General features: G+C 46.9%; 1 protein-coding gene and 1 long non-coding RNA gene across 2 annotated transcripts; one reads left to right on the forward strand and one right to left on the reverse strand.

Annotated features, from left to right (window-relative positions):
• Positions 1-725: 725 nt before the first annotated feature.
• Positions 726-5,476, reverse strand: LOC140420018 (uncharacterized). Its single transcript, XM_072504043.1, has 2 exons — positions 5,189-5,476; positions 726-3,035 (listed from the first exon to the last, which is right to left on the reverse strand). Exon 2 carries the CDS (start codon positions 2,676-2,678, stop codon positions 1,419-1,421), a length of 1,260 nt encoding a protein of 419 aa, XP_072360144.1. The 5' UTR covers positions 2,679-3,035; positions 5,189-5,476; the 3' UTR covers positions 726-1,418.
• Positions 5,372-7,572, forward strand: LOC140420019 (uncharacterized). Its single transcript, XR_011946140.1, has 2 exons — positions 5,372-5,501; positions 6,611-7,572. It is a non-coding gene; the product is annotated as an uncharacterized lncRNA (long non-coding RNA).
• Positions 7,573-17,246: the final 9,674 nt, after the last annotated feature.

Here is a 17,246-nt window from a genome sequence, read left to right on the forward strand (position 1 = left end):
TGTTGTCTCTTGGCATCCCTGTTGGCTTTGCAGAGGTTGTACCCAGATTTTTTGTGTAGGTCAGGGTTGCCGGACTTGAATACCTCAGACGTGGCCTTCAGTCGAGAGTGAATCTCCGGATTCTGGTTGGGTAACGTACGTACTACCTTCTTTGACACACAATCGTCTACTCACTTGCTGATGAAGTCTGTGATGGTGCTGGCATACCCATTTAGGTTAGCTGTCGAGTTCTTGAATACGGACCAGTCGCGTAGGAGCTCTTCTGTTGCCTCAGACCAGCATTTGCACAACCTTCTTAACCGGATTCTCCCGCTTAAGTTTCTGCTTGTATGCTGGGAAAAGGAGCACCATCTTGTGGTTCAACTTTCCAAAGTGCAGTCGGGATGGATCATCAGGTGCCCATGATGTTTGTGTAGCAGTGGTCAAGATGTTGGGGCCACTGTTGGGACAGGAAGTGTGTTGGTGGAATTTTCATAGATTATCATAGAATTTACAGTGTAGAAGGAGGCCATTCGGCCCATCAAGTCTGCACCGGCTCTTGGAAAGAGCACCCTACCCAAGGTCAACACCTCCACCCTATCCCCATAACCCAGCAACCCCAACCAACACTAAGGGCAATTTTGGACACTAAGGGCAATTTATCATGGCCAATCCACCTAACCTGCACATCTTTGGACTGTGGGAGGAAACCGGAGCACCCGGAGGAAACCCATGCACACACGGGGAGGATGTGCAGACTCCGCAGACAGTGACCCAAGCCGGAATCGAACCTGGGACCCTGGAGCTGTGAAGCAATTGTGCTATCCACAATGCTACCTACCGTGCTGCCCACTCTGGAGGTTGGCCTGTTTGAAGTGCCGGCCACGATGAACAAGGCCTCCGGGTATTCTGTTTCATTGTTATTTATAGCGGTTACAATTCATCAAGCGCCTTCTTCACTTCCACCTGGGGTGGGATGTAGACCCCCGTGATGATGGCAGAAGTGAACTCCATGGAAGGTAGTATGGACGGTACTTCACAGTCAGCTATTCCAGGTCCGGGGAGCAGTAGTTCGCAGGGTCGCTACGTCCGAGCACCAGGAGGAGTTGAGGAGGCAAAACCCTCCACCCACTCCAGGTTCAGTCCTGGATGTGATTAACAGCAGGAATAACAGCAGAATCAAACCCAACACCACTTGCGAACCATTTGGTGTCTCAGCATGTTGGACGACTGCGTGAATCCCTCCCCACAGTGAGAGCAGGTGAATGGCTTCTTTCCAGTGTGAACTCGCTGGTGCCTCCGCAATGTGGATGATGTTTGAAACCTCTGTGCAGTGAGAGCAGCTGAACAGTTTCTCCTCAGTGTGAATGCGCAGGTGGGGCATCAGTACCCGAGAGCTTTTAAACCTACTCCCACAGTCGGAGCATTTAAAGGGTCTCTCATTGGTGTGAGTGACATTGTGGCTCAGCAAGTGATGACCGAGTGAAGCTTTTCCCAGTCGGAGAGGTGAACGGGCTCTCCCCGGTGTGACCTCGCTCGTGTTTCATCAGGTTGGTGGAGGTTCTAAAGCTCTTTGTGCAGTGAGAGCAGCTGAACAGTTTCTCCTCAGAGTGAATGCGCTGGTGGGACATCAGTCGCTGTGAGCTTTTGAAACCCCTCCTGCAGTCAGAGCATTTAAAGGGCCTGCTCTTGGTGTGAGTGACATTGTGTTTCAGCAGGCTGGATAATTGAGCAAATCCCTTATCACACACAGAGCAGATGAACGGCTTCTGCCCGGTGTGAACTCTCTGGTGTCCCTGCAGGTGGGGTAACCGAGTGAATCCCTTATCACACACAGTGCAGATGAACGGCTTCTGCCCGGTGTGAACTATCTGGTGTCTCAGCAGGCTGGATAACCGAGTGAATCCCTTCCCACAGTCAGAGCAGTTGAATGGCCTCTTCCCGGTGTGAACTCGTTCGTGTCTCCGCAGGGTGCCAATGTCAGTGAATCCCTTTTCACACTGAGAGCAGGTGAAAGGCCTCTCTCCAGTGTGAACTCGTTCGTGTCTCCGCAGGTTGCCAATGTGAGTGAATCCCTTTTCACACTGAGAGCAGGTGAAAGGCCTCTCCCCAGTGTGAACTCGTTCGTGTTTCCGCAGGCTGCCAATGTCAGTGAATCCCTTTTCACACTGAGAGCAGGTGAAAGGCCTCTCTCCAGTGTGAACTCGTTCATGTCTCCGCAGGTTGCCAATGTCAGTGAATCCCTTTTCACACTGAAAGCAGGTGAAAGGCCTCTCTCCAGTGTGAACTCGTTTGTGTCTCCGCAGGTTGCCAATTTGAGTGAATCCCTTTTCACACTGAGAGCAGGTGAAAGGCCTCGCTCCAGTGTGAACTTGTTCGTGTCTCCGCAGGCCTCCAATGTGAGTGAATCCCTTTTCACACTGAGAGCAGGTGAAAGGCCTCTCTCCAGTGTGAACTCGTTCGTGTCTCCGCAGGTTGCCAATGTCAGTGAATCCCTTTTCACACTGAGAGCAGGTGAAAGGCCTCTCTCCAGTGTGAACTCGTTCATGTCTCCGCAGGTTGCCAATGTCAGTGAATCCCTTTTCACACTGAAAGCAGGTGAAAGGCCTCTCTCCAGTGTGACTGCGTTGATGTCTTTCCAGCTCGTGTGGGGCAATGTATCCCTTCCCACAATCCTCACATTTCCATGGTTTCTCCATGGTCCGGGTGATCTTGCATCTCACCGCGTTGGACGATCAGTTGAAGACTCGTCCACACGCAGAGCACCTATACAGTCTCTCCCTGCTGTGAATGGTGCCGTATTTTTTCAGGCTGTGTCACTGGTTAAAGCTCTTTCCACAGTCAGTGCTCTGTAACAGTCTCACACGTGTGTGTGTGTGTCTCAGTGCTTTTCCAGACACACTGATGTTTAAAATCTCTTGAAGCAGACAGAATAGACAAACATTTCTCCTTCTAGATTCAAAGGCCGATGATCCCAAGAATTGAGTGACTCAGTCAGTTCTTGACGTGATATTTAGTTTGAGATATCGGCCTCAAATTCCTCTCGTTCGAACTTCCTGCAAACAGATTTTACAATAGTAATCATTGTCAGTACAGGATAGAAACTCAGAACAGACAATTCTAGTTTCTATCGAACATTCTTTCCTCTCTCTTTCCCTGAAATGCTCTAAATCTCAATCCCACACACTCTCCCTCCATTCTCACTCTGCTATAACTAATATTCACCCTCCCAATTCTCCTGAAGATGCTGATCCAGGCTGATTGATAGATCCAAGCTCACTGTTTCCTGTCCTGGACACAGAGACCTGTATTCACTTACTTTCCCTTCCAATTTTCCTGAAGGTGCTGATCAACAAATCTAAACTCACTAAAACCTGTACAAGAGTAGAGAATCTCCATACAAGTACATTTACTGATTAGAGATAGGGAAATTCTGGGGAAGAGTTTTATTTAGTCATGGAGTAGTCATGACAGGGAACTCACTGCCCACAAGGGTTGCGGAAGTCGAGATGATCAATAATTTAAAATAAAATAAGATGGTTACTTGAAGAAAATAAACTTTCAGGGGAACACAGATATCGAGGGGGAATGGGACTGACTGGATTGCTGTAGAGAGTCAGCATTGACTTGAGTTACCAAATGGATTCTGTCAGTGCTGCAATGACTGTATGACTGGAAATATATAATGTAGGTACAGTAATATTTACAAAAGGAGAAATAATAATACATGTATTGTCTTACAGAACCATCAATAATAGCTACAATACATACCATATAACAACACTCGACATATCTCTGTCCAATATTGAATTTTTAAAAATTAATTTACGGGATCTGGACAATGCTGGTTAGGCCAGCATTTATTGCCCATCCCAGTTGCCCTTCCGAAGTAGTGGTGAGCTGCTTTTTGAACTGCTGCAGTCCTTGAGGTGTAGGTACATCCCCTGTGCTGTTTTTTTTTCCCACTTTGTTTTTTTATAAATTTAGGATACCCAATTAATTTTTTACAATTAAGGGGCAATTTAGTGTGGCTAATCTACCTACCCTGCACATCTTTGGGTTGTGGGGGCGAAACGCAAGCAAACACGGGGAGAGTGTGCAAACTCCACGTGGACAGTGACCCAGAGCCGGGATTGAGCCTGGGACCTCGGAGCCGTGAAGCAGCAGCGCTAACCACTGCTCCACCATGCTGCCCTACATCCCCTGTGCTGTTCGGGAGCGAATTCCAGGATGTTGCCCCAGGGGCAGTGAAGGAACGGCAATATATTTCCAAGTCAAGGTGGTGAGCAACTTGTAGGAGAACTTCCAGGTGGTGGGCTTCCCAGGTTTCTGCTGCTCTTGTCCTTCTAGATGGGAGTGGTTGTGGGTTTGGAAGGTGCTGTCTGAGGAATCTTTATGAGTTACTGCAGTGTATCCTGTAAATGGTATACACGACTGCTACTGTTTGTCGGTGGTGGAAGGTTTGAATGTTTGTGGAAGGCGATGCAATCAATCAGGCTGCTTTGTCTGGATAGAGTCGAGCTTCTTGCGTGTTGTTGGAGCTGCACTCATCCAGCAAAGTGGAGGGTATTCCATTACACTCCTGACTTGTGCTTGTAGATGTCTGGTGGACAGGCTTTGGGGCATCAGGAGGCATGTTATTCACCGTAGGATTCCCAGCCCTTGATCTGCCTTGGTAGCTGCAGTATTAATATGGCTAGTCCAGTCCAGTTTCTGATCAATGGTAACCCCCAGGATGTTGGTTGAACCAAGGCTGTAATGAGGTAAGGAACTGAGAGACCCTGGCAGAACCCAAACTGAGCGTCCTGGAGCAGGTTATTGCAGAATAAGTGCCACTTAATAGGACCTTTGATGACTCCTTCCATTACTTTGCTGATGATGGAGAGTATTCCGACAGGGAAGTAATTAGCTGGGTTGGATTTGGCCTGTTTACTGACCCTTTAAATGTCAGCCATCTCCTGGGGAAACCAGCCCTTTAATTGTGAACATTGGGAAAGAGATCGTCCTTTTAGCCAGACAAATAAATGTGTCGAGCTGAGGGAGCAAAGGATGTTAATGTCTTTAAGAGAGAGAGACCTGGGCCAAGCTTTGCAGAGTCTGCACCCTCCCTGGATTCACTTCCTTTCCCTTCAGTCGCTGCAAGTGACCAATTGAAGGTCAGAATGAGAAAAGAAATGGAAAGGGGGAGAAAAGAAAGTGTTTTACTCACAGATGTTGGAGACAGGAGTCTGTGTGCAGCTCAAGCTCATTCAGGGTTGGGGGAACAGCTTTGCTCGGCAGAAACCTCCATGTGCAGCTTTCGCATCGAGACAATGGGGGAGCTTTGATTGGCGGAGGGGCAGAGTCTTTCCGGTCCTCCAATCTTCCCATTGGACAACACCTGAGAGGTAAGGTCCGGGGAAGTGAGCTCCCCGACGCATGCGCAGTCCCGGGTCAGGGAAGGGGCGATCACCGACGGCCGGAACTGTCAGCCGGTTGCTGGAAACCGTCTCGAGGATGTGTTGGGGGAGACGGAACAGAGGGTGGGGGCGGCGCTCGCGTGTCCGCGCGCCGGCGTGTGCGCACTAATGCAGTGACGTCACCACGGAGCGAATGGATTCCTATTGGCTGATTTAGAGAATGAATTCCTTTGTGATGTCACAACGTGGAGGTTAAACAATGGGTTTCAGACTAAAACGTCCTCCTCTGGGCAACATCTGGGAGCAAATCAATGTCTCCCCCTTTCAGAAGTTCATACGATATAAGAACAGAATTAGGCCATTTGGCCCATCGAGTCTGCTCCGCCATTCGGTCATCGCTGATCTCATCCTGGCCTTATCTCCACCGTCCTGAGAGTTCTTCAGAACCCTTCAACCAGATTAAAAATCTGTCTAACTTCTCCCTAAATTTACTCACTGTCCCAGCTCCTCCGCACTCTGGGGTAGTGAATTCCACAGATTCACAGCCCTTGGGAGAAGCAGCTTCTCCTCAACACTGTTTTGAACAGGGCAGCACTGTGGCCCAGTGGTTAGCACTGCTGCCTACGGCGCTGAAGATCTGGGTTCGATCCCGGCCCTGGGTCAATGTCTGTGTGGAATTTGCACTTACTCCCTGTGTCTGCGTAGGTTTCACCCCCACAACCCAAAGATGTGCAGAGTAGGTGGATTGGTCACACTAAATTATTGCCCTTTCATTGAAAAAAAAATAATTGGGTATTCTTAAAAAAAAATTTTTTTTTAATTAAAACTGTTTTGAATTTGCTACCGCTTACCGTAAGACTATTACCTCTCGTTCTGGAATGCCCCACAAGAGGCAGCAGCTGCTCCAAGTCTACTTTATCTTTCCATTTCTTTCCTCATTCTGAGGGGACAGTGGTGACTTGCAGCAGCTGAAGAGAAAGGAAGTGAATCCAGTCTGTATGTTCCACACATTTTGAGTTCAGTAACATAGACATATTTCTGTCTGGCAGCCTGCATGGAGATTTTCAGGCCTCTCCAAGACGGGGAGCAGGGATCTGTCAGTCAGCCTGAATCAGCACCTTTAGAGAATTAGGAGGATGAATATTACAGCAGAGTGAGAATGGAGGGAGAGTGTGTTGGATGGAAACTAGAATTGCCTGTTCTCAATTTCCATTTGTAAATTCCTTTTACAGGATATTAGATGAAGATTTGCAGAAAAAAACCTAACGCCACTTCAGGATTTGGAGGAGTCACTTGGTTTATGGGGACCTGAATATCATCAGGAGAACCATCACTGCAAAAGACACTTCTGGGGTTAAGGATTGCCAATCAGGAAAAGGAACAGAATGGAAGTAAACACAGGAACGAAGAATCACATTGGGCTGCTTCCAGGAGAATTGAGTGACAATTCAGCGACGTAACCATGGAGTGTGATTTTTGATTGTCTTAAAAGTAAAAGGGCTACATTCTATTTGTAGTTTAAGGGATACGTTCCCTATAAAAATAGTGTTTAGGCATTGTTGCTTCTAGTTTGTTGCAGTAAAGTCATAAAACCTGAAGTTTTTGTCTTATGACTCATTAATTTGTTCACTGGGTTTAGAATTTATCTTTTAAAATTCCTGATCTTTTCAGAGATCTTACACAGTTGGTTTTGAGTCACAAGTTTCAACTTCCCATTTAAGCCTCAGGCAACTTGCTGTCTCTCTCTTGCTCATGTCAATAACAGCCCAGTAACAGAGCTGAAGGCTGGAGATGCTGTGACCGCATGTCGGAGCTGGAATCAGTTGAAAGAAGAACCATAGTTTCTGGTTGAGCTTTGTGTTAGCTGTCCAACCAGGCTGACCATATATAAATAGCTAACCAGGTATTATGTTGTGATGAGGGTTTAGAAACAGACCCTGGGTAGACGAGTTCACTGAAGCTGTGGGCTTGTCAGCTGTACAATGAAACCAGGCATCAAACAGCCACAGACACCTGTAATATTGGACACTGGGTTTAATCCTGTTCTGTATTAAACAGACCTATTTGAATCTGGGTGATTGTGATATAGTTAATCTGACCCTTTGTTCATTCAATTCCAAAAGTGAATAACATTGATTCAAGTACAGTGACTACCTTGTCAATCTGTCAATAAAGTGGTGTCGGTTCATGCTGATCCGTGTCTGAAAGCAATTCCATTACTTATTTTTGTTACTGACTAGACTGTCTCTCTCTTCTCTCCTCTCTCTCTCCTGCCTCTCCCAGTCTCTGGTGTTCCTCTCTCTCTCTGGTGCCTCTCACCCCCTCTGCTTCCTCTCTCTCCCTCTGTCTCTCTCAGCTGCCTCTCTCTCTCTTCAGTGAGAGGATGGTTTAGCACACTGGGCTAAATTGCTGGCTTTTAAAGCAGACCAAGGCAGGCCAGCAGCACGGTTCGATTCCTGTACCAACCTCCCCGAACAGGCGCCGGAATGTGGTGACTAGGGGCTTTTCACAGTAACTTCATTGAAGCCTACTCGTGACAATAAGCGATTTTCATTTCATTTCATTTTCATTTTCATTTCATTTCATTTCAGTGCTTAGGAAGGCAGGTGGGATAGTTTCCTTTGGTAGCCGAGGGTTGAGATTATGAGAACAGGGAGATTGTGCTGGAACTGCATCAAACACCAGTTAGACCACAGCCATATTACAGGAAGGATGTGATCATCCGAGAGAGACTGCAGAGGAGATTATTTATTTATTTAAATTTAGTGTGCCCAATTAATTTTTTCCAATTAAGGGGCAATTTATTGTGGCCAATCGACCTACCCTGCACAACTTTGTGTTGTGGGGGTGAAACCCACGCAAACACAGGGGGAATGTGCAAACTCCACACGGACAGTGACCAGGGCCAGGATTCGAACCTGGGACCTCATGCTGCCCGTTGCAGAGAAGATTTATGATGATGTTACCAGGGATGGAGAATTTTAACTATGAGGAAAGTTTGCATCTCCCCAGTGTGAATTCGCCGGTATACAGTGAGTTGCTGAATCTAGTCCCACAGTGAGAGCACCTGAACGGTCTCTCACCAGTGTGAACAAGCTGATGGGACATCAGTTCCCTGGACATTTTATAGAATTTCCCACAGTTTAAACATTTGAAAGGTCTGTCTTTAATAATAATCATCTCTATTGTCACAAGTAAGCTGACATTAACATTGCAATGAAGTGAAAAGCCCCGAGTCGCCACATTCTGCCGTCTGTTCGGGTACACGGTGGGAGAATTCAGAATGTCCAAATTACCGAACAGCACGATAGATAAACTCGGTCAGTTCTCACTGGAACGACGGAGGTTGAGAGGCGAGCTGATAGAGGTCTACAAGATTATGAGTGGCATGGACAGAGTGGATAGTCAGATGCTCTTTCCTAGGGTAGGAGAGTCAAGTACTAGGGGACATAGGTTTAAAGTGCGCGGGGAAAAGTTCAGAACAGATGTACGAAGCAGGTTTTTTATACAGGGTGGGAAATATATGGAACGTGCTGCCTGGGGAGGTGGTGGGAGCAGGTACGGTCAAGGCAGTTAAGGGACAACTAGATAAATATATGACTAGGGTGGGAATGGAAGGATATGGACTCCATAAGTGCAGACGGTTTTAGTTTAGGCAGGTACCATTATCGACGCAGGCTTGGAGGGCCGAAGGGCCTGTTCCTGTGCTGTATTGTTCTGTTTTTTTTTTAAATTTTGGGGTTCCCAATTCATCTTTTCCAATTAAGGGACAATTTAGCATGTTCAATCCACCTACCCTGCACATTTTTTGGGTTGTGGGGGTGACACCCACGCAAACACGGAGAGAATGTGCAAACTCCACACGGACAGGGACCCAGAGCTGGGATTGAACCTGGGACCTCGGTGCCGTGAGACTGCAGTGCTACCACTGCGCCACCGTGCTGCTCTTGCATATTGTTCTATGTTCACCTCTTCCAGGACTCGTGGGAGGAAACTGGAGCACCCGGAGGAAACCCACGCAGACACGGGGAGAACATGCAGGCTCCGCACAGCCAGTGACCCAAGCCGCGAATCGAACCTGGGACCCTGGCGCTATAAAGTAACAGTGCTAACCATTGTGCTACTGTATCACCCCAATATGATCCCACTAGTGTTTCAGAAAGGTGGATGAATCCCTTCCCACAATCAGATGAATGGCCTCTCCCTAGTGTGAATTCGCTGGTGGACAGTGGGTTTAGATGATCGCCTGAACCCAGCCCCGCAGTGAGAGCACCTGAACGGTCTCTCATCAGTGTGAATATATTGGTGGGACATCAGCTCCCAGGAGCCTTCATAACATTTCACATAGTCTGGGCATTTAAAAGGTCTCTCATCAGTGTGAACATGTTGATGGTACATCTGTTTTCCAGAGCTTTTAAAGCACTTCCCACAGTGCAGACATTTGAAAGGTATTTTGTCAGTGTGAACTCGCTGGTGTCTCAGCAGGGTGAATATATGAGTGAATCCCTTCCCACACTCAGTACAGGCAAATGGTCTCTCCCCAGTGTGAACTCGCTACTGTTTCAGTCGCTTGGATGAATCAATCAATCCTTTTCCACACACACAGCAGGTGAACAACTTCTCTCCAGTGTGAACCTGCTGTTGTGTCAGCAAGTTTGATGACCAAGTAGATCTCTTCCCACACACGGAGCAGATGAATGGTCTCTCCCCAGCGTGAGTGTGTCGATGAGTTTCCAGCTCAGATGGGAAACCAAATGCCGCCTCACAATCCCCACATTTCCACGGTTTCGAGCCAGTGTGAATGCGCTTGTGTCTTGACAGGCCAGAAGATTGGCTGAAACCTCGTCCACACACACACACACACAACACATGTATGGTTTCTCTTCACTGTGAACGGTGTTTTTTCCTTCCATGTGAATCGATGGAATTCCCTGCCCAGTGAAGCAGTTGAGGCTCCTTCATTAAATGTTTTCAAGATAAAGATAGATAGTTTTTTGAAGAATAAAGGAATAAAGGGTTATGGTGTTCTGGCGGGAAAGTGGAGCTGAGTCGACAATACATCAGCCATGATCTCATTGAATGGCGGAGCAGGCTCAAAGGTCCAGGTGGCCGACTCCTGCTTCCAGTTCTTATATTATGTTCAAAACCTGTTGATATTCAGTAACGATAACTTAAGCGACTCCGTCAGATCCTGATGTGATGTTTCCCAAATGCAAACCTTCCCCTTCCAATATCCCGTGAAATCAGTTTAGACAGAAAAAAAGGAGTGAGAGAAAATCCAGAAAAACACAAAGGTGGATTGTGAAATTGAGCTGAAATCTGGTCATTTGTGAGGCCGGCACTAGGAAAAGGTGACCTTGAAAACTGCCAGATGTTCACAAAAGAACAACTGATTCACTGATGTCGTTCAGGGAAGGGAACCATCCACAGGTCTGGGCCAGAAAAGTTTCAGGCCTCTGTGGGGGGAGGAGAGTGAGAAAAGATTGAGAGCAGAGGCGGAGGAGAGGGAATTTATATTTCCAAAATCTAACCAGAACATTGACAGAATCTCCCAAACCCTCAACCTCCGCCTCCTTGAAGGACCAGGATATTGGGTCTGTGAACACCATCACATCCAAGTTCCCCTCCAAGGCACACACAGTTCTGACAGTAAGTAATGGGTGAGCAGAAACTTTCTCCACTTCAATATTGGGAAGACATTGCGTTCAGCCCCTGTAACAAACTCCATTTATTAGCCACTGACTCCATCCCTCACCCTGGTCATTGTTTTGAGATTGAGATTAAAAGAGATTGTCCAAATGGTTGGTGTGATATTTGACCCTGTGACTTGCTCCCAACCACATATTTACATCATCTTGAAGACTGGATTCCACCTCAGTAACATTGCCTGACTCCAGCCAAGGCTCAGAGCATCTGTTGCTAAAACTCTGATCTATTCCTTTGTAACCGCTGAGAGATCTATGCTCCTCAAATTGATACTTCCTGAGTATTCCTGATTTTATTTACTCTGTCTTAGGTGGCATCACCTGAAGGTGCCAAGACCACAAGACTTTGTAAGATGCACCTTGTACACCACCTTCAGCGGTATCAGCCCCAGCCTCGCACACAAAGTTGAGGCGTTTAGCCTCCACAGCACACACCCTCCTCCAGTGCCACACCCAGCTTTTCCTCCCACTTCGCCTTAACCCCTCCATGGACACCCCATCCTCCTCCAAAACCCTCCTGTAAATCACCGAGATGACCCCACCCCCTCTCCCCCTGTCCGTTGACAGCACCACCTCCAACAGCGAGGAGACAGGCACTATTGGGAAGGTCGGGAAGACCTTCCTTGCAAAGTCCAGCACCCGCATATACCTAAAACATTCTCCCCACGCCAACCCAAACATCTCAGTCAGCCCCTCAAAGCTCGTAAACTGCCCTCCCAGAAACAGGGATTCTATAATTCTAACTTTTAAAGAATATTTTAGAGAAGCCAATTATATTTCTTTTCCAATTAAGGGGCAATTTAGCGCGGCCAACCCACCCAACCAGCACATCTTAGGTTGTGAATATAATTGTAACTTATGATGACCACTTGTGTGCCCTACTGAACTTAACTTTACCCCTTGTCATTGTCAGCAGTCCCTTCTTGGTGCAATATGTAGATAATCCAACGAGGGCAGGGGCAGTACTGGATCTGGTATTGGGGAATGAGCCTGGACAGGTGGTTGAGGTTTCAGTAGGGGAACATTTTGGGAGTAGTGAGCATAATTCCATATGTTTTAGGGTACTTTTGCCACAGGTATTTGGGCACAAAAGGCAGGACGTCCCTTGAGGTAGTAGGATCCAGAGAGCAGGATTTACATCCTTTTCTTTCCTTCCCTGCTTCCACCCTGCCTCATCGTTAAGTCATTGGGACTCAAAGGGTGACCCAGTTTGATGGACAGGTTGTCTCTATTCGAAACAATGGGGGACAAGCTCCACCCAGCTATGAAAATAATGCCCCCAACGTGATGGCGGCCGCACATGCTCAGTGCTGCACATTGCCCCCAATAAAGATGGTGATCATTAACCGGGACGATTTAAGGGATCTTTGGCCCCGCTCAGTACAAATGCGATTGATGAGTTTTTGAGGGAGTTTGTAGATCACACAACCTGTATAGAAATCTTCCCGTCCACACGCCGGTTCCATCATACGCTCCGATCTGTAATTTTACGCTTACAAATTACGGATCCGAGAAAAAAAGCATCCACCCCTCGCCATTTCCCGCACTGCGTATGCTTCATTCACTACCCCTCATTCGCTCAGATTGGTTGGAGGACCAGCCGCTCCCATTCGGTCCTCCAGTCCTGCCCCCTATTATTAGTGGTCCTGAGCTGCCGTCAATCATTCCCCTGGGCATTGTGATCTGGAGCATGCGCAGTGCGGTTGATGAGGTGAGACAGTAGCGCGCAGGTGCAATGCTATTGTTCGTCTGGAGGAGAGTCCTTTGTCCCGTGGAAGCAAAGTTAGTATCAGGCGGTGGGAGGGAGGATCCGCAAACCCTTCACAATCATTGTCAGCTCCCTGGTTTGCAGCTGCGGGGCTTCTCCCTCCTAGGAACAGGCCCAGGTTAACGGTCACCATCCTGCTTCAGCGACTGGAGGATAGTTCACATCAGAGGATGGGGGAGGGAGACAATAAATAAGAGATGACACTTTGCACTCAAATCAATGAGGACTCTGATCTCTGGAAAGGAAGGAAACCCTGGGAGATGGGCGGGGAGAATTTGCAAACACCCGCTGGAGGCCCCAAACCGCCAAAAAGAACACACAGATCCTGATTTTGCAGCTCCCGGGGCTTGTTTGCTTCAGCTGTGGCCGTCTTGGTGAAACAACAGAGTGGGCGGGGTATCAGGATTCCAGTGACCAGGAGAGAAAATTACCGATTTATTCTCACTGCACAGAGGGACTTGAGAACTGAACCCAGCCAGAGTGGAGGGAGCGGGTAAACTGTAAGGAAAGGAATTTTGAAGATGGTTTGAAAGATTTGGAAGACTGACAAACTCTCATGGTGAAAATTAAAGGTAAGCCTGCACGGGTCTGTGTGAAGAGGTGGGCGGTGTTGGGTGGGCTGCTGACAGAAATGCGAGGCCAGGGAGGGGGTGGTTGGCTGCCAGAACGGTTGGAACAGAGTTCTACATAGGTCCAGTTGACGAGTCAGACACCCAAGCAGCAAATCTCAGTGGATTCAAATATGGCCCATAAAATGTGGGCTGGTTTGTCACCCTGGGGTTTGGATTCCAGCATAGGGAGGAGGGAGAATGGATGTGATGAGGATTTACTGTTTCACAGAAAGAAGTGCAGAAAACCTGTTCCAAACAAACTAGAATTGTCTCTCCTTCATTTTTATTCGGTATTGACAATGATGATGTTTATAAACACTTTTTATGGGAAATTTGAAATTTACAGGTGTGAAATCGTCGAACCTGGAGAGACACAAGGACATCCACACCATAGACAAACCATGGAAATGTGGGGCCTGTGGGAAGGCATTCATATCTCCATCCCAACTGGAAACTCATCTGCGGAGTCACTCAGGGGAGAGACCTTTCACCTGCTCCATGTGTGGGAAACAATTTCATTGATTGTTCAACCTTTGCACACACCAGCGAATTCACACTGGAGAGTGACCATTCATCTGCTCTGTGTGTATGAAGGGATTCAGCAGTTCATCACACCTGCTGAAACACAAACGTGGTCACACTGGGGAAAGTCCGTTCATCTGCTTCAAGTGTGGGAAGAGATTTACTGATTCATCTGACCTTCTAACACACCAGCGAGTTCACACCGGGGAGAGGCCTTTCAACTGCTCCATGTGTGGGAAGAGATTCACGCTGTCACAAAACCTAATGAGACACAGGCGAGTTCACAAATAACTTTTGGAAGTAGATTCAGCTGAACGGATGATCTCAGTGTCAGTGACAAAGAAATCAATGAGCTCCTTGCACTTGTTTGAAGTCAGGAGAGAGATTTAAGAAGATGATCATGAAGAACAGAATCTGAGTTGTCCTTGCTTCCAGGAACAATCCAGAAATAGTGACCAGTTTAGGCAGAGGAGAGCAGAGCCAGGTAGAGCTGGATGTGTTGCTGCTGCCTCTGGTAATCAACAGTTCAACCAGTTGATAAGACTGCGCCAAGTGAAAAGGGGATTGGTAAGAATGAGAAAATGGGCAGCAAATGATCTCAAGTTTACAGATGATAAAGGTTGGGATGCTGTTCAGGAGTGTGTTGGAATCATCAAGTTTAAAGATAACAGTTGCATAGATGTTGGTTTCAGAGCAGATACACTGAGGTGTGGGCTAGGTCGGGCAATATTATTGAGCTGGATATAAACAGTCTTAGTGATGGTGCAAATATGTAGTCAAAAGCTCATCTTCTGGTCAAATATGACATTGAAATCTGCATTAGTCACACACTGTGCGCGTACCACCTACAAGATGCACTGCAGCAACTCAACAAGGCTCTTTGGACAGTACGTTTCAACTTGTGACCGCCTCATACGACAAGCACAGCAGACACATGAGAACACCATCACCTGCAGGTTCCCCTCCAAGCCACACAACATCCTGACTTGGAACTATGTCCCTGTTCCTTCACTGTTGTTGGGTGAAAATCCTGGAATTCCCACCCTGGCCACACTGTGGCCCAACCTACACATCATGCATTACATCAGTTTGAGAAGACAACTCACCACCATCTTCTCGAGGGCAATTAGGAGTGGGCAATGATTTCTCCCAGCAATATCCACTCCCTGTGAAAGGATAAAATAAACAGTTGCCAGGGAGGTGGATGGTGACTAGAGAATGGAGTTTGTAGCAGGGCCATAAGACAATGGCTTCACTATTTATTTTTAAAAATAAATTTAGAGTACCCAATTATTATTTTCCAATTTAGCGTGGCCAATCCACCTACGCTGCACATCTTTGGGTTGTGGGGATGAAACCCACGCAGACACTGGGAGAATGTGCAAACTCAATGACTTCACTATTTCCAATGTTTAATTGGAGGAAATGTCTGCTCACCCAATTCTGGATGTCAGACAAGTCAGGACGATGTGTGAATTGGAGGTGGTGGTTTTCATATACACCTCTTACTTTGGGGAAGTTGGGGGTTTGAGATTCTGTCAAAGTTATTATTCAAGTTGTAGTTGGATAAAATTTGTCTCCTTTACCTCCTGCCTCTCCACTTCTATTTTTCCTCTTCTACTCCCAAAGTGTCCAGAGTCTAGTGTAGGCCCACTGACCCAGGGTGACCGGCCGCCATCTTGGTAGAAACAAAGTAGAAACTTGGTAGAAGCGGCGCATGTGCGGCCATTTTGGTGAGGGAACAGGAAGTGGAGGCTTCAGGGTCCCAGTGACCAGAAGAAAAATCATTCTGAACCCTGGACCAGCTCTACCCTCCCATCCAATAATTTTAATATTCAAACATATTTTTCTGTTGATATTTTTGAAATACTCTCGTACTGCCCACTGTAAAACCTTTACTGAACTACCTGTATCACAATGGCAGTTGAGCAAAACTCAGTGAGTTCCAGGATCTGCCTGAAAAGGCAGCGATACGATTCACTAATTAATTTTAAAAGAGAGGTGGATAGTTACCTGAGTATGAGAAGGTGCAAGGCGAGGGACATGAAACGGGAATGAGGGACTGAACAAGTCCGTTCTTTCTAAAAGTCAGCACAGGAAAGATGGGCTGAACAACCCCCATCGCCCCCTCTTGTGCAATGCACCTCTACGATTCTCGGAACTTGAATGGAACCAAAATAAAATCCGAAATCGTTATTGGTCATTTTACGAAATGTAAAGAGGACACTGTCCATCAAGAGCCACTTAAGAGCAGAATAAACAGGAGCAGTTGGAGGACATAGAGCCTGCTCCACTTTTTCTCCTTGTCGCCATTTTCCTTCTTTCCCTCTGTATCCAATAATCTCTTGAATTCAGTCTTGAATATACTCAGCGACTGAGCATCCACAGCCTTCAAGGGTATAGAATTCCAATTTACAAACTTGAATGAAGAAACGCCGCATCTTATTCACATATTGCCACTAACATCTCAAGATGTTTTACCGGAGGATAGGCAGACAGGGATTCCTACAAATAGTTGTTTGTGGTTCATTGCAGTTCCTTGACAAGGTATCGGCTTTATTCTGAGTGTTGTGAAGGCTGAGCTGACTTTTCTGGTACGCCTGCTTTCCAGAGATGATCAGACAAGAGTAATGCTGCTGGGCTCAACGCTTTTTCATCAACAATGATTCAGCCTCTGCAGGAAATTGAGAAAAGAGGCAGCATCGCTCTTCGGCCACACAGGATAGTACTGGTTAGATTCAATGTCTTTATCCAGAGGGTGTGGAACTTGCCGCCACAGGGACTGGTTGAGGAAAACAGCATGAATGCACTTAGCAGTTGCAGACACAAGAGAGAAAGGAATAGAAAGACCTGCTGACAGAGAGAAGCGATAGGCTCATGGGGAATATATAGACTGACACTGGATACAATGACCTGTTTTTGTGCTGTCTATTGAGTTTCATTCTACTTTGATTCTTTTTACAGGGTATTGGAATGGAAAGACTGACAGACAGAAAACTCAAGGTTTAAGAGCCTTTTGATTTGTCAGGATATGAATATCATCGGCCCCTGAATGTGGAAGGAGAAATGTTTGTCTTCTATCTGTGGGAAGGTCAGTGTAACTGGAAAAAGCACCGAGACACATACATATGCAAGTGAATGTGTTCCAGTGAGCTGACTGTGAAAAGAGCCTTAACCAGTTACACAGCCTGAAAAAACATCACATCATTCACAGCAGAGAGAAACTGTACACGATGTTCTGTGTGTGAATGAGGCTCCAATC

This window comes from Scyliorhinus torazame, chromosome 5 (genome assembly GCF_047496885.1).
Source record: "Scyliorhinus torazame isolate Kashiwa2021f chromosome 5, sScyTor2.1, whole genome shotgun sequence".
Taxonomy (NCBI): Eukaryota; Metazoa; Chordata; class Chondrichthyes; order Carcharhiniformes; family Scyliorhinidae; genus Scyliorhinus; species Scyliorhinus torazame.